Source organism: Chelonoidis abingdonii, chromosome 2 (assembly GCF_003597395.2).
Source record: "Chelonoidis abingdonii isolate Lonesome George chromosome 2, CheloAbing_2.0, whole genome shotgun sequence".
NCBI lineage: Eukaryota > Metazoa > Chordata > Testudines > Testudinidae > Chelonoidis > Chelonoidis abingdonii.
In genome coordinates this window covers 63,183,213-63,208,922 of record NC_133770.1, presented here as the reverse complement: position 1 = coordinate 63,208,922, position 25,710 = coordinate 63,183,213, and the positions used below count along the sequence as shown (strand labels likewise).

Sequence of the window (25,710 nt, the reverse complement as noted above, 5' to 3'; positions counted from 1 at the left end):
GTAAATGTTATGAGGAAACTCCTCCCCCACCCCCAAACCCTTGGTTTCTTGTTAAAACGGCATAGGTGCCTAATGCCAAGAAAGAGTCTTAGCAGCTGAAAATCCCAAGTGGAGGGAGGCAGTTTGGACTTAAACAACGAGGAGTCCTTGTGGCACCTTACAGACTAACAAATTTATTTGGACATAAGCTTTCCTGGGTCAGAGGGGGCGTGGCTTAGCACATACCCCTAAACTTGGCATCTCCCTTATGCAATTTTAGGTGCAGCTGGCTTAGCATGCTGGCTTTTGTGAATCCCATCTGAGTTGCCCATCTCTCCTCATTCTTTGTATAAGGAGCCAGGCACCAAACTCAAACTTTGTGAATCCCAGTGATTTTCTAGACAAATCCCAGTGATATTTACCGGGCTTAAGTTTCTTTGTGAATCTAGTCCATAGTATCATTACTGATTAGCTTTCCAAAGCACTTGGGGAACCATTCCTATATCCTGAACAGTTCTGGCTTCACACCCTCACATGATAAATGGATCAGGACTATTACAATAATCTTCTGAATTTTAAAAACATACTAACGTTGTAATGTATTCATAGAAAACATGAAAACAGTGAAATATGTTTGTTAATAATTGGCACATATAGCAATGTAATCACTAATGTAGTTTAATTTTTCCCAAGACGAATAGCAAAGAATGATTATAAAACTTTTTCAGTGCATATAAGCATGAATGACAAGTTTCATACAAAAACACTTCAGAAAACAATCAGGACAGCACTTTTCTTAATGAAGAACATCAGGCTGATTATATGCACAAATCAGATCATTGCCCATGCAAATGATCAGAATTAGCCATTTTCACAAGCAATTACTTGATTTATATGTACAGTTGTGATAAATGTGTGTGCACCTCATTTGTTTGAAAATGTGACCGAAAAAGCACATACTTGATGTTTGAGAGTTATTGTTTTTTCACTTGGATTGCAAGGTTCATGAGAGCAAATGAGAATGAATAGGATTAGCTACTCTAATTCCTTATTTAATGTGTTGTACTGTTCCTTCATTTACATTGGGCTGTGCAGTATCTCTGGATTAGAGTAGAGAGCAAAATGTAAGGGTTGGCATTGGACTTTTTAAAAAAAATTCTACCAGGTTTTTAGGATTGCCTGCAAGCAAGTGGAAATAAACTATATTTGTACAGGAATACATGAATGCAATGTACCTATGTGTGGATGCTTGATATTACTGTGATTCTGACTTATATTAATTCATTTTGTTTCTTAAATAAACAGCCTGAAAAAAATCCCCCTCACAAATAAGTCACGTGTTGCAGTTTCCAGCAGGAGATGGTGCATCATGGTGTTAGCTTGCTTAGGTTCTTGGAATAGGGAGAAAGTGCCTCATGTCTGTCAACAATGACTCTTCTAGCCAATTCAGGTAATATGGTAATGAGATCCCAAGGGAATCTCATGTGGTAAGCTCAGCTAGAAGGACAACTGCTGAGCATGGAGGAGAGATGCAAACAAACAACAACGAGGTTCATTGAAGGATAAGTCAAAGATGCAGAAGAATCTCAGAACCTTTGTAGCTATATAATCATGGGATTGGGAAAAGTCTGCTGTAATTGTGATGCTTCTGGCCTTCTGCTCCAAAACCTTTTGAAAGAAAAGGTGTGCAAGGGAAAAATTTCAGCATACTTCCCTACTTTATCTTGCCTTTCAGCTGACATTTTTTCAATGTTGCTTAAGGGATCTGGATGCCCAGGTCCCATTAAAATGAGTGGAAACTAGATGTTCCAATTCCCTAGGCAGCTTTGAAAAATATTTATTTCCAGCAAACTGTATGGTTTGGGACCATAAATAATTGTTTGCAATAGTAATACAAGACAGATACATAATGAATTAAAGTAAATCTCTGCAATGTATTGTATGTGAAAGAACGCAGCTTTAAACAAGACCAGAAATCACACAAGAGGCAGTAACATTCTAGGCTAGATGACAGAATTGATTGCAAAAAGAATCACAGCTGGTTGCAAAAAGGATCACATGCTGTTGAAAAGGAAGGTAAACTTGTTTCCATACCTGTCATGTGATACTCCAATAGCTGAGAAAAAAGAACAGGAGTACTTGTGGCACCTTAGAGACTAACAAATTTATTTCAGCATAAGCTTTCATGGGCTACAGCCCACTTCTTTGGATGCACAGAATGGAACACACAGACAGAAGGTATTTATACATACAGAGAACATGAAAAGGTGGAAGTACCCATACCAACTAAGAGGCCAATCAATTGAGATGACCTATCAGCAGCAGAAGAAAAAAAACTTTTGAAGTGATTAATCAAGATGACCCATAGAAGGTGTGAGGAGAGCTTAACATGAGGAAATAGATTCAATTAGTGTAATGACCCAACCATTCCCAGTCTCTGTTTACACCTAAGTTAATTGTATCTAATTTGCATATTAATTCGAGTTCAGCAGTCTCTCTTTGGAGTCTATTTTTGAAGTTTTGCAAAATTGCCACCTTCAAGTGTTCTCCCACTGTTTTTTGAATGTTATGATTCCTGACGTCAGATTTGTGTCCATTTATTCTTTTGCATAGAGACTGTCTGGTTTGGCCAATGTACATGGCAGAGGGGCACTGCTGGCACATGATGGCATATATCACATTGGTAGATGTGCAGGTGAACGAGCCCCTGATGGTGTGGCTGATGTGCTTAGGTCCTATGATGGTGTCACTTGAATAGCATCATGTGGACAGAGCTGGCATCGGGCTTTGTTGCCAGGGATAGGTTCCTGGGTAGTGGTTAGTATGTCATGGTGTGCAGTGCTGGTGAGTATTTGCTTCAGGTTGGGAGGCTGTCTCTGTATCTAGCGAACTGGTCTGTCTCCACAGATCTTGCAGAGTGAGGGATCATCTTTCAGGTAGGTTGTAGAATCTTTGATGATGTGCGGAGAGGTTTTAGTTGGGGCTGAAGTGACAGCTAGTCGGTTGTTCTTTATTTCTTTTTGGCCTGTCACTGTTAGTCAGCGTGGCTTCCGGGTACCTTCTGGCTGTGTCAAAATCTGTTTGTCCACTTCAGCCAGTGCGGACTGTAGATTGTTAGAGCAATGGCTCAATGAGATCTTGTAGATGTCATTCATCCTCTGTCTGAGGGATTGGAGCAAAATGTGGTGATCTTTAGAGCTTGGCTATAGACATGGATCGTGTGGTGTTATCAAAGCTATCTTCTCCTCTAATCTGGACCTTAGCAGTCCAGTAATGCTGAGTGCTTGTATGTAAACTCCCCAGCTTATACCAGCTTGAATCTGATGCTCACTCCACCAGCCAGGAATTTCCAGGAGCAGACTCCCTCTTCTGGCTCTCCCCAAACCTTCTCTGGAACCCCAAGAACTCAGACAAATCCCCATGCGAGTCTTCACACCAAAGGGAAAACAACCTCCTCCCCTTGTCTCCTCTTTATCTCATGCCCCAGCTCCCCTTCCCTTTGGGTTATCCGCGGTGATACTGTACTTAAACATCCTTGAATGGCAAAACAGAGAGGCAATTTACCTTCCCCCTCCTTCATTCCCTGAGGCTATGACATTCAAACCTAAGTCAAGCTAACTCAAGAGACTTTCGCCCCCCCTTCGTTCCTTAGCCTTAACGCAGATAAAACCTCAAAACAGGTTTTAAAAGAAAGCTTGTATTATAAAAAGAAGATAAAAAGACATAAAATATGCTTCTGTATCAAAGGTACAATTATACAGAGTCATTGCTTAAAAGAAAAATATTGAATAAAACATCTCTTATTCAAAAGAATACAATCTTAATATCATTTCCAGCACACATCACATGGTAATACAAACACAAAACCATATAAAGCTATTGATTTTGCCTACCTTTGTACTTTACAACTGCGGAAACTGAAGATGAGAAGCTTACAGATAGAAAAGGTCCACTCTCATAAGCTGAGGAGCCAAAGACAAAAACCCAAGAAAAATTCCTCCCCTGAGCTTTGAAAAATCCAGTTTCCTGATTGGTCCTCTGGTCAGGTGTTTGGTTCCCTTTGTTAACCCTTTATAGGTAAAAGAAACATTAACCCTTAGCTATCTATTTATGACAGGTGTGTCCTGGATGGAAGCTGGAGGCATGTAGGTAAGGATAGCGGTCAGTGAGTTTCTGATATAGGGTGGTGTTTAGTGACCATCACTTATTAGCACAGTAGTGTCTAGGAAATGGACTGCTTGCATGGATTGGTTTAGGCTGAGGTTGATGGTGAGATGGAAATTGTTAAAATCATGGTGGAATTCCTCGAGGGCTTCTTTTCCATGGGTCCAGATGATGAAGATGTCATCAATGTAGCACAAGTGGAGTAGTGGCGTTAGGGGACGAGAGCTAAGGAAGCGTTGTTCTAAGTCAGCCATAAAGATGTTGGCATACTGTGGGGCCATGTGGGTACCCATAGCAGTGCCGCTGACTTGAAGGTAGATTAGCTGTGGGAGTGAAGCTGATTGTCCCTTAATTTAATTGTGAGGGGTTACTGTTAGAGCATTTTCAGTAAGGGGCACTTGGTTTTCGAACAGGATTGGACATAGAAGAGCTCTAGATAAGCCATGGAAGTGCTTGTTTAGTTTACATTCCTTTTCTAAAATTCCTAAAAACAAGACTGATACCTGTTTTAAAATGGTTATTTAAAATCTGAAGGCATTTGCCTAGTTTATAATGAACTTTTATAGGTCCAAATTCCTTTAAGTTTATACAGGACAGGAGTTTTAATTTAATGACAACACCTATTGATGCAGACTAACTGCTGTGTTATTAATGACTGGTTTGGAAACTCACCAAGTAAGCACTTGTGACTTTGACTAAGTATTTGGTTTACTTAAGTTTCCCCACGCAAAGAATACAAAGCCTTCAGCAACAGTTGCCTAGGAGCTCCTGTCATCTGAATCTATTTACAAAGGAAAGTGTTATGCCTGTGTGCTTTAGTACCTTGTTCATGGTTTTCTGCTGCAAATGGTAAACAAATCCCAATGAGATAAAGATATCTGATCCATTGTGGGGCAGATCCTCCATTAGAGAAGCTATGGGGGAGGTGGGGGGACGAGGAGGGAAGAAATCAAATCTCTCCATCCTGCTCTTTGCGAAAAGTACATTCATCCATCCTAGGGTTCGATGTTAACTTGCATTTAAGACTATTTCAGAGAACAGTAAAGTAAGATACAAGGTTAACTGAAAAATAACTCAGTTGTTTAGCTGGCTTTAGTATAGAAATATTCAACAGAAGCCAGGAAAAAAACTGGGTAAAATCAATGAGAAAATATTAGGGCTGTCGATTAATCACAGTTAACTCGTGATTAATGCAAAAAAATTAACTGTGATTAGTCACACTGTTAAACAACAGAATACCAATTGAAATTTATTAAATATTTTTGTTTTTCTACACTTTCAAATTATTGATTTCTATTACCGAATACAAAGTGTACAGTACTCACTTTATATTATTTTTTATTACAAATATATGCACTGTAAAAATGATAAACAAAAGAAATAGTATGAGGTGAACTTAAAAATACAAGTACTGTAGTGCAATCTCTTTATTGTGAAAGCGTAATTTACAAATGTAGATTTTTTTTTGTTACAAGCTGCACTCGAAAATAAAACAATACAAACTTTAGAGCCTACAAGTCCACTCAGTCCAACTTCTTGTTTAGCCAGTTGCTAAGACAAACAAGTTTGTTTACATTTACAGGAGATACTGCTGACTACTTCTTACTTACAATGTCACCTGAAAGTGAGAGCAGGCATTAGCATGGCACTTTTGTAGCTAGCATTGCATGGTATTTACATGCAAGATATGGTAAATGTTCATATGCCCCTTCATGCTTCGATGCTGATGATGCTTGTTAAAAATAAATGCATTAATTAAATTTGTGACTGAACTCCTTTGGGGAAGAACTGCATGTCTACTGTTCTATTTTACTCACATTCTGCCTTTTATTTCATGTTATAGCAGTCTTGGATGATGACCCAGCACGTTTGTTTTAAGAACACTTTCACAGCAGATTTGAAAAAAAACGCAAAGAAGGTACCAATCTGAGATTTCTAAGGATAGAAATGGCACTCAACCCAAGATTTAAGAATCTGAAGTGCCTTCCAAAATCTGAGAGGGACGAGGTGTGGAGAATGCTTTCAGATGTCTTAAAGAAGCAATACTCTGATGCAGAAACTACAGAACCTGAACCACAAAAAAAAAAAGCTAAAACACCCCCAACCTTCTCCTGGTGCCATCTCACTCAGATGATGAAAATGAACAAGCGGTGGTCTGCTCTCTTTTGGATCATTATTGAGCAGAACTCATCATCAGCATGGGCGTTTGTCTTCTGGAATGGTGGCTGAAGCATTAAGGGACATATGAATCTTTCGCGCATGAGGCACGTACATATCCTGAGACGCTGGCTACAACAATGCCACATGAACATCTGTTCCCACTTTCAGGTGATATTGTAAACAAGACATGGGCAACATTATGTCCTGCAAATTGTAACCAAACTTGTTTGTCTGAGCGACTGGCTGAAGTAGGACTGAGTGGACTTGTAGGCTCTAAAGTTTTACAAATGTTTTATTTCTGAATGCAGTTATTTTTGTACATAATTCTACATTTGTAAGTCCAACTTTCATGATAAAGAGATTGCACTACAGTACTTATATGAGGGGAATTGAAAAACACTATTTCTTTGTTTTTTACAGTGCAAATATTTGTAATAAAAATAAATATAAAGTGAGCACTGTACATTTTGTACTCTGTATTGTAACTGAAATCAATATATTTGAAAATATAAAAAACATCCAAAATATTTAAATATATGGTATTCTATTATTGTTTAACAGTGCAATTAAATTTTTTAAATCACTTGACAGCCTTAGAAAATATATTGACTGGAGGTTTTTAAGAACCTAGTGATAATCCGAGCCATTGGCAGTAATAGACAGCGCATAAAATTTTCACTGAAAAAGTCTAGATTAGGGGATTTTGACATTTTTTAAATTTTTTCCCCATTGATTCTAATGTTGATGAAGTTTCCAAAAGAGGAAAAAAAACCATTTATCTTACTGTGAAATTATAAGAATTATAATTCTTTTCACAGCTTTGTACATAGGGACTGAGGCTGCTCATCTCTTTCCTAAGTAATTCTATCAGTACAGTTCATGCTTTCTGTAAAAAGAGGAGGGCTACAAGTGGCATATCCATTTATAGCACTTCTCTCTCTTGGAATAGGAAGAAGAAATGGGCAGAGATGGTCAACTTTCTAAAGATTGTCTGATTTCTCCTGTTCATCAGCCAGAACAATTGTCATAAAGCTGAGCATTGCTAAAGCTTTAGGAAATTAATTTTATATTCACATTTGCTAGCTTTTAAAGAAAATATTCAAACATTAAATGTTGCTCTTCAGGACTCATATGTTTTAACTCTAAAGACCCATTCTAATGGCCTTCCATGGCATGAAAGACTGGTGCCACTCAGTGTTGCAACGTGAGACCGAACTACTGGACACACATTTTTAATGTATCTTTTCAAAATTCTTTTCTCTTTCTACCTCCTCTACAACCACAAATATTTCACTGCAATGTTATTGAGTGATCATTTGAAGCAATAGTACTAGAAATTCTTTCCTAATGAATCTCTATCTGTAAAATACTGATCACTCTCAATGCCATAGAAATGGAATCCTATTACTCAGACAACTTCTATAGTTTTGGCTTCACTAAGCAATTATTTGAAGTGGCACATCTACATTAGGCCTCCTGAGGAGCTAAATCACTTAATAATATATACATACATACACACATATATATAAGTTTTAACATCCCATTACTCATCCTGTAATACATAATTCAAGAAAGACATTTTGGTTTGACAAAACACAGACTACTGTACCAGGCAGGCTCTTTGTAGGTATGCAGTATCTTAATAATCATATAGGCACTGCTGGTCGAATTCTGGTCTCTGCCACCAAAAGAATTATCTAGGTTTCTTATATCATAATATTTAAGAGGGACTTACTTTGTAGCACCAATGACGTAGTGTAGTAGTTGAAGGGAACATTAGACACCATGTAATCATCGGAGAAAGCAGCAAGTCTATCCCCTACAAATACTGTTTTTCCTACTCCTGCATTTCCAGCAAGCATGACTGGTTTGCCTCTCTCCAGCAGCAAATCAGTAAAGTATCTGAGACGTGTGGTCTCAGATGTGTGAACAAGGACTGCCTGAAAAATTGAGAGAGAGAGAAGCAGCAACAGTTTTTACTCCTTGCTTAAGTTAATACAACACAAGTGATGTTTTCAGGTTGTTTTTTTTTTTTAAAATATTATGGAGCTATCTGGTAGTGGCCCCAGATATATTGCTTGGGTGAAATTTTTAAAATAGGCTTAAAATGGGACATAACTTTCTGTTTTTCTCTAAGGATACATCTATACTACCCGCCTATCCGGTGGGTAGTGATCTATCTATCGGGGTTCGATTTATCGTGTCTAGTGTAGACGTGATAAAATCAATCCCCAATTGCTCTGTCGTCGATTTCGGAACTCCATCGCAGCGAGAGGCAGAAGCGGAGTTGACGGGGGAGCAGCAGCAGTTGACATGCCGCCGTCCTCATGGCCAGGTAAATTGACCTAAGATACGCCACCGACTTCAGCTACGTGTGTATCTTAGGTCGACCTCCCCACCCCCCACCCAGTGTAGACCTAGCCTAAATGTAAGCAGATTATTGATGTGAAATTTCACACAGGGTTAATTTTTATGTCCTTTGAATGTTCTGAATACTTTATTTCTTTTCAAAAATTTTAATAGGAAGTCTTTGAAATTGGACATCTATTGAATCATTGAAAATCTATTGATCTATTAATCCAATGATCTATTGAATCATTGGAAATCTAGCCAATGTTTAAAAAAAAACACTATCTACACAAAAATTAGTAGAAAGGTTAATGTTGAATAGATCTAGTGCAATGGGTAGGAGTTTTTAATTTGGATTTATATTAATGTTTGGCTTTTGTTCATCATAACAAAGATAATGTTCCATTGGTTGCCAATGGATAAGCTTTCTACACCATGAGCCCATAAAATCTTCTCTGCCAGATAAAACCTTTTTTCCTCTCCAGAAGGTCCGCTTTTCTGTCAGATTCTATCCTACAACAAAGAAGTTTTGTGTGGCTGCTAATAGATTAAAACGTTTTTCATCATCAGCTGCACACTTCTATTTCCCCACATGTCCACCCTGCCTCATAATACTCCTACTCTCATTTAAGCATTTAAAAAACCCTAGAAAATTAATACACACAAAAAATTGTTGAGATTCATTTCAGATAGCTACACATATAACATATCTGATACAAAACCATGCAAAATAAGGAAATTAAAAGGTGAGATAACTAGTAGTACATCCTTTCTACTCCTTCACCCAGAGGCACACACTTTACCATAAACATAGCTACTGTATACCACAAACCACCCGCCACCACCTTTTTAGGAACACCAGCTTTCTATCACAGTCTTAATCAAGCATACTGCTTCCCACCACACCAACTATCCATAGCTATTAGTGTGGAGAGAAGGTAGCTGATGAAAGAAGCATGTGCAGAAAGTTGGGGAGGGGAAGAGTTAATGTTGTGATGGATGGTAGTTATGAGTCTGCCACTATTAGAGAATCACAGAACTGTAAGGCTGGAAGAGACCTCAAGAGCTCATCAAGACCAGCCCCCTGCAGTGAGGCAGGACCTATTGCACCTATACCGTTCCTGACAGGTGTTTGTCTAACTCGTTCTTAAAAACCTCCTATGATGGGGATTCCCCCACCTCACTTGGCAGCCTATTCCAGACCTTAACTATCCTCATAATTAAAAAGGGTTTCAGAAAGTCTAATCTAAATCTCCCTATTGCATATTAAGTCCATTACTTTTTGCCCTACCTTCGGTGGAAATGGAGAACAATTTATCACTATCCTCTTTAATAACAGCCCTTAACATATTTGAAGACTGTTATTAGGACCCTGCTCGCTCTTCTTTTCTCAAGACTAAACATAACTTTTTTTTTTTTTTTTTTTAGCCTTTTCTCATAGATCAGGTTTTCTAAATCTTTAATCATTTTTGTTAGTTTCTTCTGGATTCTCTCCAATTTGTTCACATCTTTCTTAAAGTGTGGTATCCAGTACTGGACACAGTACTCCAGCTGAGGCCTCACCAGCACTGAGTAGAGTGGGTCAATTACCGATCATGCCTTATATACAACACTCCTGTTAAACACCCCAGAATTACATTAGCCTTCTCCTCAACTGCACCACGTTGCTGACTCATATTCAATTTGTGACTCACTATAACCCTCAGATCCTTCTCAGCCATACTACCACTTACCTAGTTCTTCTTCATTATGTAGTTGTGCATTTTTAATTCCCTAAGTGTAGTACTTTACAATTCTCCTATATTCAGTAGATTTCAGACCAATTCTCTAATTTGTCTAGGTCATTTTGAATTCTAATTCTGTCCTCCAAAGCATGAGCAACCTCTCCCCCCATCCACACGTTTTATAAAGCACACTCTCCACTCCATTATCCAAATCATAAATGAAAAATATTGGATAGTACCATACCCAGGACAGACCTCTGTGGGACCCCACTAAATACTTCTTTCCCTTCCCCCTCATCCCCAGTTTGACAGAAAATCATTGATAACTATTCTTTGAGTATGGTGCAAAGAAAGACTGTACTTGGAGTAGTTATCAATGGCTTGCTATCAAACTGGGGAAAGGAGGATTTATCTAGTGGGGTTCCACACAGGTCTGTCCTGGATCCAGTGCTATTCAATAGTTTTATTAATAACTTGGATATTGTTGCCCACTTCATTAAACTGACTTTGTGCCTCAGTTTCCTCATCTATGAAATAAAGATCATAATCACTTATTTCATGGGGTATTGTGTCAACTAATTTGTGTTTGTGCAGTGGTTTTATAATGTAAAGCAGTACATAAGTGTTGCTATTATCCCCGAGTCACTTAAACATACGAGTATGGAGCCAATAATAAAGATCTACCCAAATACTTATATTTGGAGAACATTATTTTCAGACATCTAAGAGGATATTCAAATCAATGACAAAAATAAAAAACTACAAAAAACACTGTTCATCCATGCATGCCTTCAGTACACATATATTGTACCTGTAAAGGTATTTCTGGATCCATATCAAATTTTGGAACTTTATCAGTCCAGGGCAAGAATTTCCTAGTCTTTGGGTCAAGATAATAATCAAAAATTGTACCCTGGGATGGAAACTTCACTGCTCTCATCTCCTTGAGCCACCAGCGGCTAAATTCAGCTTGATAATTTGAAAGCTATAAAAATATTACAAATTATTTGTTATTTAGTTCTTGAATATATTATGGTCTACTGTGTTAAGTCTACAGCATGAAGTTCTTACAATGTGTAAATACAGAGGCAAATAAAAAAAAGAGAGTCAGAACAAACACTGCAGGCACACATACAAATTTGATGATTGTTTATAAACACCCTAATGCAGTTGTAGTAATCAAGGGCACTCAAACAGTGTTTAATTCAGGGAGTATGGACCTTCTGACTGAAGTGACTGATGCTAGCCTGGTGTCACTCTTTTAAAGGCTGAAATCAGGAGCCCTCCAGATTAAACCCATCTGCCTTCCTCATTCTCCACCTCACTGCCAAAAAGTAAGCAGTTAAGCATAGGTCAAATTTAAATAGTGATGAAAATAGAGGGCTGTTTCTCTTTACTATAAAGGAAAAACTTTCCAGGGGCAGGCTGAAAGAATTCTAAAGAGCCCCAAGACCTCTCTAGCTGTTGAGGTCAGTCTCTTCTTCCAAGGAAAGATTTTTCCCCAGGCTTCTGATGGACAGCCTCGATAATAGCTGTTATCAGTCCAGTTGGGGCAGTTCCTGCTTCTTAATGTCTATGTGAGTTCCTCCTTTACCTCATAGATTCATGGACTGGAAGGGACCTCGAGAGGTCATCGAGTCCAGTCCCCTGCCCTCATGGCAGGACCAAATACTGTCTAGACCATCCCTGATAGACATTTATCTAACCTACTCTTAAATATCTCCAGAGATGGAGATTCCACAACCTCCCTAGGCAATTTATTCCAGTGTTTAACTACCCTGACAGTTAGGAACTTTTTCCTAATGTCCAACCTAAATCTCCCTTGCTGCAGTTTAAGCCTATTGCTTCTTGTTCTATCATTAGAGGCTAAGGTGAACAAGTTTTCTCCCTCCTCCTGATGACACCCTTTTAGATACCTGAAAACTGCTATCATGTCCCCTCTCAGTCTTCTCTTTTCCAAACTAAATAAACCCAATTCTTTCAGCCTTCCTTCATAGGTCATGTTCTCAAGACCTTTAATCATTCTTGTTGCTCTTCTCTGGACCCTCTCCAATTTCTCCACATCTTTCTTGAAATGCGGTGCCCAGAACTGGACACAATACTCCAGTTGAGGCCTAACCAGCGCAGAGTAGAGCGGAAGAATGACTTCTCGTGTCTTGTTTACAACACACCTGTTAATGCATCCCAGAATCACGTTTGCTTTTTTTGCAACAGTATCACACTGTTGACTCATATTTAGCTTGTGGTCCACTATGACCCCTAGATCTCTTTCTGCCATACTCCTTCCTAGACAGTCTCTTCCCATTCTGTATGTGTGAAACTGATTGTTCCTTCCTAAGTGGAGCACTTTGCATTTGTCTTTATTGAACTTCATCCGGTTTACCTCAGACCATTTCTCCAATTTGTCCAGATCATTTTGAATTTTGACCCTGTCCTCCAAAGCAGTTGCAATCCCTCCCAGTTTGGTATCATCCGCAAACTTAATAAGTGTACTTTCTATGCCAAACCTCTTGGACATTATAACCCCCATCACACATCCACGGGGAGTACACCTTATTTATATTAAAATGTAGCCAATTCAGTCATGTTAATCTTTAATACAGAGGTCTGGCTGGGCAGAAATTACAGGACCCAGCAGACATCTTGATAAAAAAAAGTCTTCTAAATGCCTGTTGAGGATATTATCCAACAGAGGATTCCTACCCACAGCATGTGATGGAGCCTCACAAAAGGTCTCAGGAATGGTCTCAATTAGGAAGGACGTATCATGATGTACTGGAAAGTGTACTCCACTCCCATACTGCCCCTTTGCAGGTATCAGTCATTGCACTCTATGAGTGCAGTTAATGCTCCTGGCAAGTGCAGATAATGGTGCTAGCCTCCTACGTGCAGGGAGAAAATTGTAAGCTGAGCCATAGTCATGTGTCACCAGAGCTAAGCCAATAAGAGAGAAGTGCCTGTCTCACCCTTACAAAGAGAACAGTCTTTGGAGAAGGGACAGTCTTTCTGTTCTGTTTGTACAGTCCCTAGCACAATGGGATCTCGGTCCACGACTGAGGCTCCCAGGCGCTACAATACAAAATAATAAATAAGGGCTGTTCTGACCTTCAGATGCTTCATGCCTGCCTCAGATACAGCATTTGCAGGAGCACCCAGGGGGCAGTGCATCTCTGCACTCCCCAACCACCACTGCTAGCTGAAGAGGTACAATTTAGCCCAATACTTCTTAAATGCATAGCAATATAATTTGGTTGTGTAAACTGGTCTCTAGCTTACCTGATCTTGAAAGAGTGCACCACCAAAAGCCCAAACACAGGCGAAAACAAAGTAGATCTCATAGAGCTCTCTTGGGCAGTCAGGAGGCACATTTTCAGGGGTCAGCAAACAATCCAACAGAGAACAAAGAGTCTTTTAGAAAAAAAAAAGAAAAGTGGTGAAGAGCATGATCTTTGAATCCTTGCTCCTGATGGTGGTGATGGTGACTCAGTCTCAGGGGCAACATGATGTACTGAGCTGAAGACTAAGTATCATGCAAGGATGACTATATAATGCAAGAAAAGGAGGCTGGCATTTAAAGAAGGAAAAACGAGAAACCACAGTGACAAGTTTGTTAGGCTAATTTTACCATTGAGAACTGTGCTGTCTGCTGTATCTTCCTCTCCACTTGTACATTAAACCAAACTAAGTAACACTCTGGCTCTACACAAGAATTCAAGAGTCGGTCACTCAATACCCTCCTCCGTATGAATAAACACTACTTAAATGTAAGTACTACAAATTAAATACACCAAAATAAAAATAGGTTCCACAAAAGCAAACATCAAAAGGCTGTTCCCATAAAAATAGAAATTTCCATGAGTTCTTGTAAACTTCTAAAATGACTACTCAGATTATATATTACTGTATTTTTAATTCATAACATCTTTTCATTTTAGTTTCTTTCTGACACAGAATTTGCTGCATGGTATTTCTGCTTGTAATATTTTTTCCTATCTCCACTATTTGTACAAAATTGTAAAAAACAATTCAGAATCTCTGAACAGAATAATAGAAATTTAAGTAAGTTATCCACACTGCCCTTTACTCTGCCATCATTGAAAGATGTTTTATTCCATGCCTTTGAAAGGAAAGAGTTAAGAACAGCCCATGTGGGACAGGACAGACCCTCTTTGCTGGAAACAATGGGTAAATCTAAAAACTCTTATTAAGCATTCAGACTATAGAGAAAGAATTCATGTTAAGGAAAATTTTTCAATTTATTCCTAAAGATAAATTGATCAACATACAAAATCACATAACAAAAATACATAAATATAGTATAACTCATGCTTTTTGCAGAATAATTTCAAGTTAACCATGCGATCAACTTATTATTCCATGCAGAAAGATTACCTTAAAACAACATTAAGGCTACAAACAGATCTGTGCAGAGAATGGAAGTTCCATTTCAGGAAGGATTTCAAGATTTGGCTTCATTCCAAATTGGAATGAAAACCAAACATTTTGAAATTCTCTGCAAAAGAAAATTCCAAACGTTCTCAATTTGTGTCAAAACATTTCATTTGGGCAAAATTAGAATACATAATACATATACATTTTGTAGATGAAAAGCAGTTTCAAAATGAAAAATTGAAACATTTAGTTATAAAAATGTCAAAATAAACTGTTTTGACATTCATTGTCAGGACTTTTTTTTCCTGTCTTTCTTCCAAAACAAAATTTTCGCCAAGCATATCAATTTCAATAGAACCATATATACCAATGGAATGTGGTTCTGTCAAAATTTCTCCACCCAGCTTTACAAAGATACAATGAAGCATTTGAAATTCAGAAAATGACAAAGTGCAGGTGTATATGTTAGGATGCAGTCTTATTATATGATCACACACTTCTTTTTCCTCCACATGAGCCCTGCTTCATGATCATTTAAAACATTCAGAGTTGTAAAGATGACTCACATGAAAGCTCTGTGTGCTGGCTGACTGGTGTTCAATGTTTAGTTTTAACCTCTTCTATCATTCAATAATTGGTATCAATGCCATATATACTGGACATCAACACAGTGGATTTTTCTCTCTTTATAGGTGTTGATATGGCTCCCATTACTATGGTATTTTAGCATCTCACAAAGGTGGATAAATTTAACAACAGCCTTATGAGGTTGGGAATTATTATCCCACTTTTAGAGATGCAGAATGGAAGCACAGACCGATTAAATGACTTTCCCAAGGTCACACAGGAAGTCTGTGGTAGAGGCAAGATTAGAACTCAGATGTCCCGGATCTCAGTCCAGTGTTGCAACCCCCTAAATAGTTCTTGTTACAGTGGATCCTAGCAGGAGGACATCTTTGGATCACTGCCTCTTTCTCCACTCCCAGAAATGATGGAAAGAAGTGGGACTCCAAAAATGTGTTCATTTTTGACACTTATTTTTCCCATAAAATAAATGTAGAACCTATTAACTTTACACACTTTCCAGATGCACACCTATTTTAACAGCTTTCCTTCATGTGCACCAAAAATAAGATTGCATATTCAGGATAGATTTCAGGAATTTTGTTATCTATACTTACTGACTCATATTTTAATATAATTCTAATGCATACCTGCACCATACTATTCTCGGGAATAGGAGTGATAGTTTTAAAGCTTGTTCTGAGCTGATCTAAGCAGGAAGGCACATATTTATCAAAGAGGATAGTTAAATTAGCTTTTTCAGATTGGTGGCTTCTTGTTTCTATCCAACTGGCAACATACCTGCAAAACACAACAGAAAGATACCAGATATTGTAGGGGAGAAGTCCAGAGAAGTTCAACACACAATTGCTTTGTTGAGATTAGAGTCAGGCCCTTGCAACTCTACACACTTGTGATGTACCTCTTGTTCACACACAGTAGTGCTTGGAACAGTACACAAATGTTGCCAGCACCATAAGAACAAGAGCTGCCATACTAGGTCAGACCACAGTCCATCTTTCTCAGTGTCCTGTCTCAGAGAGCACCCTTCAGGGGGACGGTTAGGAACAGGACAACTATGAAATGATGGACCTAATCTTCCACTTGCAGCTTCTGGTAGTCAGAGGTTTATTGTCACCCAGCACATGGGTCTGTGTCTCTGACTATCTTGGTTAATAGCCATTGATGGACCTATCCTCCATTAGCTTATCCGGTTCTTTTTTGAACCCAGTTATAATTTTGGCCATGACAACATCTCAGGACAATGAGTTCCATAGGTTAGTTGTGCACTGAGTGAAAAAAATACTTCATTGTTTGTATTAAACCTACTATCGATTAATTTCATTGGCTGACCCGGTTTTGTATTGGGTGAAAGGATAAATAAAACTTCTCTATTCACTTTTTATACACCACTCAAGATATCATAGACCTCAACCATATCCCCTTAGTTGTTTCTTTTCTCAGCCTAATAACCTTAATCTTCCTAGTGTCTCCTAGTATGGAAGCCATTCCATACTCCTGATCATCTTAGATGCCCTTCGCTGAACCTTTTTTGAGATGGGGCAATCAGACCTACACACATTATTCAAGGTGTGGGTGAACCACAGATTCATTTAGTGACACTATAATATTTCATATCTTAATTTTTTATCCCTTTCCTAGTAGTTCCTAAAATATGGTTAGCCATTTTTTCCACTGCTATATGCTGAGCTGAAGTTTTCAGAGAACTCCAAGTTCTCTTTTTTGGGTGGTAATAGCTAATTTAGAACTCTTCATTGTCTATGTACAGTTGGAATTATTTTTTTCAGTGCGCAATGCTTTGCATTTATTAACATTGAATTTCATCTGCCATTTAGTTGCCCAGTCACCCAGTTTTGTGAGATCCCTTTGTAACGCCTCACTCTCTGCTTTGGACTTCACCATCTTGAATAATTTTGTGTCATCTGCTGACTTTGCTACTTCATTGTTCCAGCTCTATTGCAGCTGCACTTGCTTGAGCAGAGCTCATTGTAACCATTGCATCCCAAGGGGCCGTTGTGGCACCTGAGCAGAGTGGCGCCCAACTATACCCTCTTTCCTTGACCACACCCTCTCTTCTAGGGAGGGCAGGGAAGAGGGTGACATAACTATGCCAGCCCCAGCCAGCTTTCTGGTTGCTGTCATGCTGTTGAAACAGCACAAAGCTGCTGGAGCCAAGGCTAGGATCTGGCCTTACATTTTACAGAAGAGGCCATTTGTAAATACAAATATCAAAATTTTATACATGAGTCAGTTTTGTCCAAGTTACATTTAACTTATTAGAATTATTTTCAGTATTGTTCATAACATAAGACCTTATTGGAAAGAGCATAATATATCTATAGGTAGCATAGAGACACTTACTCAGCCTCTAGCTCCTACCACAATGGAGAAGTAAACTTGTTTACCATGATGCTAATCATGACATGGACCTGAGGCTGGACTAGTCACATGTTTGGAGCTACTGATAAACATTTGGGGGAAGATCTGATTTGTCGACTGTTAATGCTTCTAAACTCGCATTGAGGGATGGATGTTCAGGAATATTAACCAAATGTTCTTTAAACTGGTATGACCATATTATGTTATATTGGCCACTCTGATACCTGACTTTTCAGGGTCACCCCTCCCAAACGCATCTCAATACTCCTCAACTGTTACTGTGAGATTAGGCTAGTACTGTATTCGTATGTTGATGTTAACCTCTAATACTTATTCGCCTTGTTGGACATCTTGTATACTTAGACCAATCTCCCACTTTTTACATTAAATTATCATGTTAACTATATTTCTTCGGGGACAACACTTATAATATATGTTTGTATAGCACAGAGCACAATGAGGACCCAATTTCAGGTGCGGCTGCTAGGCGCTACTATAATACAAATTAGAGACAGTAGGAATTTCCCAAATTTCAATTTTTCATCAAAATTTATAACTGATATTTAAAATGTTGACTGCGTGCCCACAGATTTTGTAATCAATTTTCACAGAATCATGACTCTAAAATAAATCAAAGAAGGGGAAAACATGGTTCAGAAGACAAATGGGAAGTTGATCTGGCACCTCTCAACTGTACTTTCCATAACAGGCATCAGTGGAGCAAAACAGGGGGATAGTAACAAAAGGCTGACAGATGCCTCTAGTGTGTCTAGTCAGTTCACTGCTTGAGACCTACCTCTTGCAGTTGCCAAGCTTGCATTGTAAATAGCTGAGAATCAGATTCAGAACTGCTCAGATTGAGACAGACAAATAAACCAGGGATGTAAAGGATATATGGAACAGATAATCCCAATGCTGACAATTTTTAACCGCATCTGCATGCACATGCATGTGTACAAGTATCTATATAAAGTAAATAATATTAAATTATCAAAACTAGAATTAGCCAATCATGTAAATTAATGGATTCTATTCCTATTAAGCTAACTGGCAATATTGTTTTATCATTGTTTTGAATGTATCTTTAAAAGATAAAATACTCACGGATTCCAACCAAGGTCCTGGGGGTTCACATAAAGAATGCCTGCTCTAGACACTGTAGCTGGGGTAGCCGTTTTTAAATGGTGTATCTCAAAGAGCAGCCTCATCGATGGAGTCAGAGGGACACGTTCATTGCTGGCAAGGGTCAGAACCTAAACATCACCAGTAAAGCACTGAACAACAGCCACTTAAGACATGCATTCTAACAAGCATATATCACGAATAGACCTGTACATATTATAGACCTATGTAGATTTCAGGTTCATTTATAGTATATATTTGCAGGCATGCACACCCTTCAGAATGAATATGGACATGATAGGATTCTTCCAAATTTAAAATGTAAACAAAACATGTTTTGTTTTAAAAACACATTAGAGCATAAATGAGAGGCCATATTTTATGGCATACCACATGCTTGTCAGTTCAGTTAATTTTTATAGACAGCCGAATCCATAAAGGTTTATTTTTAGTCGTGTGAAAATTATCTTGAAGTGTAATAATTACCTTAACTATCTACATGTCATTTAATCTTAAAAAAAAGAAACATGCTTAAAGGTCAGGTATGAGCTACAATAATGTTTATAACATTACATTTAGAATGTATTTAATTACATTGAAGCATTTCCTATAGCAAACACTGTTGTTTTTCTTGCATAGTAGCAATCATGTGATTAGAGTACAGGACTGGGAGTCAGAAGTTTCTATCCAATTCCTGTCTCTCTTACTAACTTGAGTAGACAAGTCACTTACAATGTCTGTGCATCAGGTGTAATAATACTTACCAACCTCATAGTAGTGTTGTTGGGCTTAATTCATGAATGTGTGTAAAATTGGTTTAGATCTTTGAAGGAAAAAGCACTCTGCAAATGCCAATAATTAACATTAATAATAATTACTATATTTTGGCTGATGCTTTGAGTAATATCTCAAAGTACATTTGTAATCCCCATTACACATACATATTCACTGAGAGGTGCATATACCTTTACAGTGTAGACAGAATGACTTTAAACATCTCCATTGTGTGAGATCAGGTATGAAAGAGATATGGTTGTTACCAACTGGCATTGCACTAATTAGCAATAGTGAAGATAAAAAAAGAAGGGTTAAAATTAGGGTTGTCAAGTGATTTAAAAAAAAGAATCGTGATTAATCGTGTGATTAAAAAAATTAATTGTGATTAATTGCACTGTTATACAATAACAGAATACCATTTATTTAAATATTTTTGGATGTTTTTCCTGTTACTCACCTTGTTATCATCCATGACAGTATTCAGTGATTCAATCCACATAGGATCTATATCTCCATCTAGGATGATCCATTTTGGCCCATCTTGGGTAATATTAGCCTGCTCTCTTAGAAGAGATGAGAAGAGACCTGCAAATTATGTTTAAATAAAATCCAATCAATATAGTGCTTCAATACAACCTTTCGGAACAAACATTCCTGAAACACTACTGTATCATTAAAAACACAAAAGATTTTGTAACAATGTAAGAATGGGTTTCCTTCTGGTTGCTTATTAAACAGTCATTCAAATTAAAGAAGAAATATGCTCAGTGAGCAGGTGATACAGCAAATTAACTGGATATAAAAATGGCTGATTTCTGGTTTGACTACATGATAGTACTGTTTGAGAGGGAGACCCTTTCCACTGCATCAATCCTAATTACATGGGCTAGGTATAGGAGGTTCCATGGGAGCTAGGGAGAAAGCTGCTTAGACACTGCAGCAGCCCACAGGATCACTCTCTCCCCACCTCTACTTCGGCACCCCTGTTCGGCAGCTGGGAACTGGCTAGAGGATCCACATAGCAAAGGATCAATTACTCTTCTCTCTTTCCAAGGCCACTCTTGCCTTGACCCCAAATCTCATTGCACGGAAATATATAGTAAACCCTCAAGGCTTTGGACTCCTTGACCGGTAGACATGCTCCTTATCTGTTTTGTTTTTTCCAGATGGAGGACTGTATAGATCTTAGCGATGAAAGTAATGTTAACTGCTACTAGCCATCTTTCCATTCCCGGGTTGCATGATGTATAAAACCAAACAGTTCATCAGTGGTCACAGCTTTTGGGTTTAGGTCATTCCACACAAGCTTTTGTTTCATGTTCACATACGTTCGGTTCAGAGTTCTCAGAACCTGACGGGCAGGAGGGAAAAAGATCAATGGACGTGACTTAGTAACTGAACCTCAAACCAAAAGGTTCTAGCTTACAGACTCATAGATTCGTAGGTCAGAAGGGACCAATATGATCATCTAGTCTGACCTCCTGCACAAAGCAGGCCACAGAACGCTTATCGCCGAATGCCATGTCTTGTTTATGAAAGACTGCTCAGGCGGTGTTGATCTGACTGTCGTGTATTGTGTATGAGGCTACGAAAAATGTGGCTCTTGAAGACCTTCTAGAGCTTGCAGATGTCACTCACCAGTCAAGGTTGGACCATAGAACCCACGCGCAGAGGAAGGCGAGGATGTGTGAGAAACGTCCAGCCCTCCAATCCCCCCTGGAGGAAAATTTCCTTCCGACCCAAATATGGCAATCAGCTTAAAACTCTGTAGCATGTGCGGCAAGCACTCACCAGACCAGCAGCCCGAGGAAAGAAGTTTCTACTGCACGAGAACGTCAAGTCCCCATCCACAATCCAACATCCCTCACAGTGACACTTGAGCAGACTATATCTGTGCTAGGATAATCCAAGGTGATCAGGTTGCCCAATAGTCGTACAAGCTATCCCATATTATCACCCCCTCCATATACTTAATAAGCTTAGTCTGAAAAGCCAGATAAGTGGCAATGTTTGCGCCGCCACATATTCCCGTTGAAGCTGATAATCCAGAGAGCATACAGTTCCCTCCAGCCCTGTTTAGATAAGAACGCCTCGTAACTAAGTTATCAAGTCTAGAACTTCCTAAACCAGATATTATAATCCCGATTTGTCGCTTGTCCCTAACATCTAGTCCTGAACCATTAGAGAGGCTTCTCACTTCCCTCTGCCCTCAAAGCCTAGTGTGTCCACAAATACCTAAGATATTTAGCTAATATAGAGGCAAGCATATGCCCCAGTAGCATCTAGTCTTCTCTGCTAGGTAAACTCAAGCTACAGCCTCTCCGTGAGTCTCCTTTCATAAAGGCCAGGTTTTCCAGTTTCCTCGTTCCATCCCGGTGATACCCAGCTCTCTGAATACCTGTTCCAGATTGAATCATCGATCTTTAAAGCATGCACACCCGAATAAGCTGTTCAACGGAAATTCAGTGCGGTGTCTCTCCAACCAGTGCCTTAGTTGATTATCAGGTACGGAGACACGTTTGCCTTATCCTTGCTGAGGAGTAGCATGTCACCCGATGATCTAAAACAGCATTTGATGTCGAGGGTCAGTCCTTTCACACTGATTGGGTAGCCTGTATTAGTGTTACAGAAGTATACATTTTTTTCATTGACTGTTTTTAAACAGACAAAAAATGCGCCTGAAGGGGGCTACTCATAGAATCCTGCTATCAACCAATACCCCAAGTCCTTCTCATCCGCGTGATTCTTCCAACTTGAGTGTCGTCCCAATGTATATTTCCTCAATTGTTTATTACTAATCTCCCGTTGAAGATGCCATTGACTTTGGCTACTTTCTCACTTATTTTATTATTAATCCTATTACTATTACTCCAGTTTACAAGGTGGTCCAGATCTTCCTGTATAGTATCCCGGTCCTTCTCTGTGTTAGCAATACCCCCCAGCTTTGTGTCATCCGCAAACTTTATTAGCACATTCCCGCTCTTTGTGCCAAGGTCAGTAATAAAAAGGTTGTTTATCAATGACGATAGATCTGTCAACCCCGATCCACAGATATTTTGGTTTCCATATGCTCCCTCCTCTCAGCCCTACTTTACCGCCAGCTTCCCACAGAACAGACAAAAGTGACCAATGGGAATCCTGGTCTGACAACACTGCTAAGGCTTCACTTTGGTAAACCACAGGAAGTTGGTCCAATGGAGAAGCTTGGATAAGGATGGACTTGTCAAACCACTGTACTAGGACTCAAGAAATCTGGGTTTAGTTCCCAGCTCTACCAGAGACTCCCTGTGTGACTTCAGGCAAATCATTTAATCTCTCTGGACCTCAGATTCCCTTGGATAAAATGGAGATAATATACAGTAATGAGCAAGGCATCTAGTTTTGCTTACTATCTGAAGGACCATAATATTGAAAAAATGTGGCATTATATAATGACTGTCAAAATGTAGTAGCTGAGGTGTAAGAGTATCAACTTTCAAAAATATTCAGCTACTACTTTTGGAATAAAGAAACTTTGACCTCACTCTTCCTGGCTAGTAATCTAACTACACCCTCCAGCTTGACATCTCAAAACAAACATTCAAACCTGTTTGCCAAATATAGTGTCTATTATGCATTGTCATGACTATTCTCATTCTGAGTCATGCAAGTAATACGTAGGAGACAAACCTACACTTTAACGTTGAGATTTGTGATTGTACTTCATACCCCTGCTGCTGGGAATGCCTGAGCAATATGGTATCATATTGCAGCCTGATGGAAAGAGAATATTTTTCTCTGTGAACTAATGAAATACTCTTTATAAAAGATAGACAGAAAATGTGCCATCTACTGTACCTTGCTTTTTCCTGTGCCTGCATTTCCCACCACAAAGACAGAGTGACGCACTGCCAGAAGCTCCTTCAGCTGAACAACCTGCCAAACAGAATTAGTACATAGCTAATGGTTTTGTTTTCCTGTACTCCCATTGTCACCAAGACACTAATTATTTCCCATATATTATCTCTCTCCCACCTTTTCTCTTAGTCAGGAAAATGAACTGTTCCCTTTGTAGCTAACTTAAAAATGTGTATACCCAAGGAAATGACTTTGTCTTCCAAGGCTGTGAGCAAAGCCCAGTCTTGGATGAATGAATATACCTCAACAAATGAAAACAAATCTCATTTTTCTACTAATTGATTTACACAATCATGGAGACCAGTAAAAGAAAATGAGAACCATCACCATACCAGAGGCTACAGAATGGGTATCAAACATTTGGTTGTATGATGTGAAGGATAGTAATCACATATCACAGGTTAAATGGTGCTAGGAGTTAGAACAACATAGCAGCAATAATTTGCCAGATAGATATAAATACAAAAAATTCCACTGAACAGATACAATCCTTTGAACATATACATGCTGCCCATCAAAAAGCCCTTTAGTGTTCCACTCTCCTAAAGTCCTAATGCACAAAAACCTCTTCCCTTTCTGTAACGAGGTGTCTATACTATTTTTTGGACCTGCCCTGTTAGCCCGAATCAAAACCCTGCACGCAGCTACTAAGTTCTGCTGAGTTATTATGGTAAGGCAAAAACAAAGTCTAGTGAGTAACTGTAAAACCACCTGCAACCCAATCACAAATCAGAAGCAGAGTTTGAACCCTAAACCTTAAGCACTGCAGCATAGGCTCTGCAAATATTAGATCCTACAGGACTAACATCAGCTAGTAGAGCGAGCAGACTTTTTTCCCAGATGCACAGACAGATTACCAGGTCCAGGTAGTGGTTGGGGAAGGAAGTCCCAGCCCAGCCTTGCTCTCTGTCTCTTGCCCCCAGCCCCTAAAGTTTGGGGAGCTCCTGACTCATGTGTTTCCCTCAGAGTGGGAGATATGGCTGCTGGCACTATGTACTGGGTCCAGAAGGTGGTTAGGTGAAGCCCTGGTTAGGTGAAGCCCTGTTCATCTATCTATACCGCCACCACCCAGGATGAGCCCCTACCCCAGGCAGAGCCACTGGTGGGAGGATCTCTAGGGCTCTGTGCTTGGTTCAGGGGTTTATAGAGTGAAGGAAGTCTGGCCCAGCTCCAGTCCTCTCCTCTTTCAGCTGCTAGAGATGCTTCTGGTATTCCAAGTACAACATAGGCTGGTGCTGCTATGAACCTGGCCTTAGAATGTTCAGTGATTTTGGCAAGCTGCCAATATTTCCCTGAGGAACACAACTGAGAGAAGGGGAATTGAAATTACATTCAGACTTGTTTAAGATAAAATGTTGTTAATCACATGAGATAGAGAAAAGGCACTTCTGTAGGCTGCTGAACACCAAAATCCTCTTACAAATAATGGAAGGCTTTATATATGGACCTTCCCTCATATGCCCATATCAGAGCTTGGTGTGCAGGTTCCATAACCAGGAGGATGGGCTCTGTATGAAGGGAGGCCAGGACTTGTAAACCACCCTCTAGATGTCAGGTTGGGCACTCTTCCACCATGAGATATTATCTGTGATGCTGTTCCCCAGTCATAGCGTGAGGACGAAACTAGGCCAAGCCAGTGAATGTTTGTGGCCACGCTGGAGCAGCCAGAGTAGCTTGTTGGGCCTGGTTTAGGATATACATTCAAGTGGAGAAGCAAGCAGGTGCAGCGATGAGCTCCTGAATTTACTTCATGGCTTAGTGTCTTTCCCATCGATGCCTGGTATATATCAATTTCTTTGTTAAATTGATGAACTCATATAAGCTTGCAGCATCCAGCAGGCATAACTGGACACTGCCAGATGGAGGTTCCTAGGGTTGTGTCTGGGACTGGAGATATTGGCTAGTGTCATTCGGCTTCACAATCCAGGCAGCGGCTAGCTCACTCACGTAATTGGGAGCAGCTTACATGCTCGAGGCTGTACGGAAACAACCCAGGAGTGGGGGTTCTCACAGCAGAGGAGGGTAAGGCTGGCTCCCAGAGTTGAGGATTGAAGTGACTGAGCAGATCACCAGTCCAGATAACACCAGGGGAATGTCACAATTCCACCATCCTTTTTCTGCACCAAAAATTACCTGGAATATAACTCAATTCTAGTATTCAGATACCTCCTCGACAGCTACT

General features: G+C 39.4%; 1 protein-coding gene across 1 annotated transcript in view; it reads right to left on the bottom strand.

The window, feature by feature from the left end:
• Window positions 1-25,710, bottom strand: part of DNAH11 (dynein axonemal heavy chain 11) — a 308,320-nt gene that overhangs the window by 149,639 nt on the left and 132,971 nt on the right. Inside the window, exons 39-46 of the mRNA XM_075062396.1 lie at window positions 23,469-23,546; window positions 20,850-20,982; window positions 20,089-20,216; window positions 18,837-18,985; window positions 15,983-16,133; window positions 13,653-13,784; window positions 11,188-11,361; window positions 8,039-8,243 (exon numbers count right to left, since the gene is read on the bottom strand). Of these exons, the coding sequence (XP_074918497.1) occupies window positions 8,039-8,243; window positions 11,188-11,361; window positions 13,653-13,784; window positions 15,983-16,133; window positions 18,837-18,985; window positions 20,089-20,216; window positions 20,850-20,982; window positions 23,469-23,546 (1,150 nt within the window). The remainder of the gene's footprint in view (window positions 1-8,038; window positions 8,244-11,187; window positions 11,362-13,652; window positions 13,785-15,982; window positions 16,134-18,836; window positions 18,986-20,088; window positions 20,217-20,849; window positions 20,983-23,468; window positions 23,547-25,710) is intronic.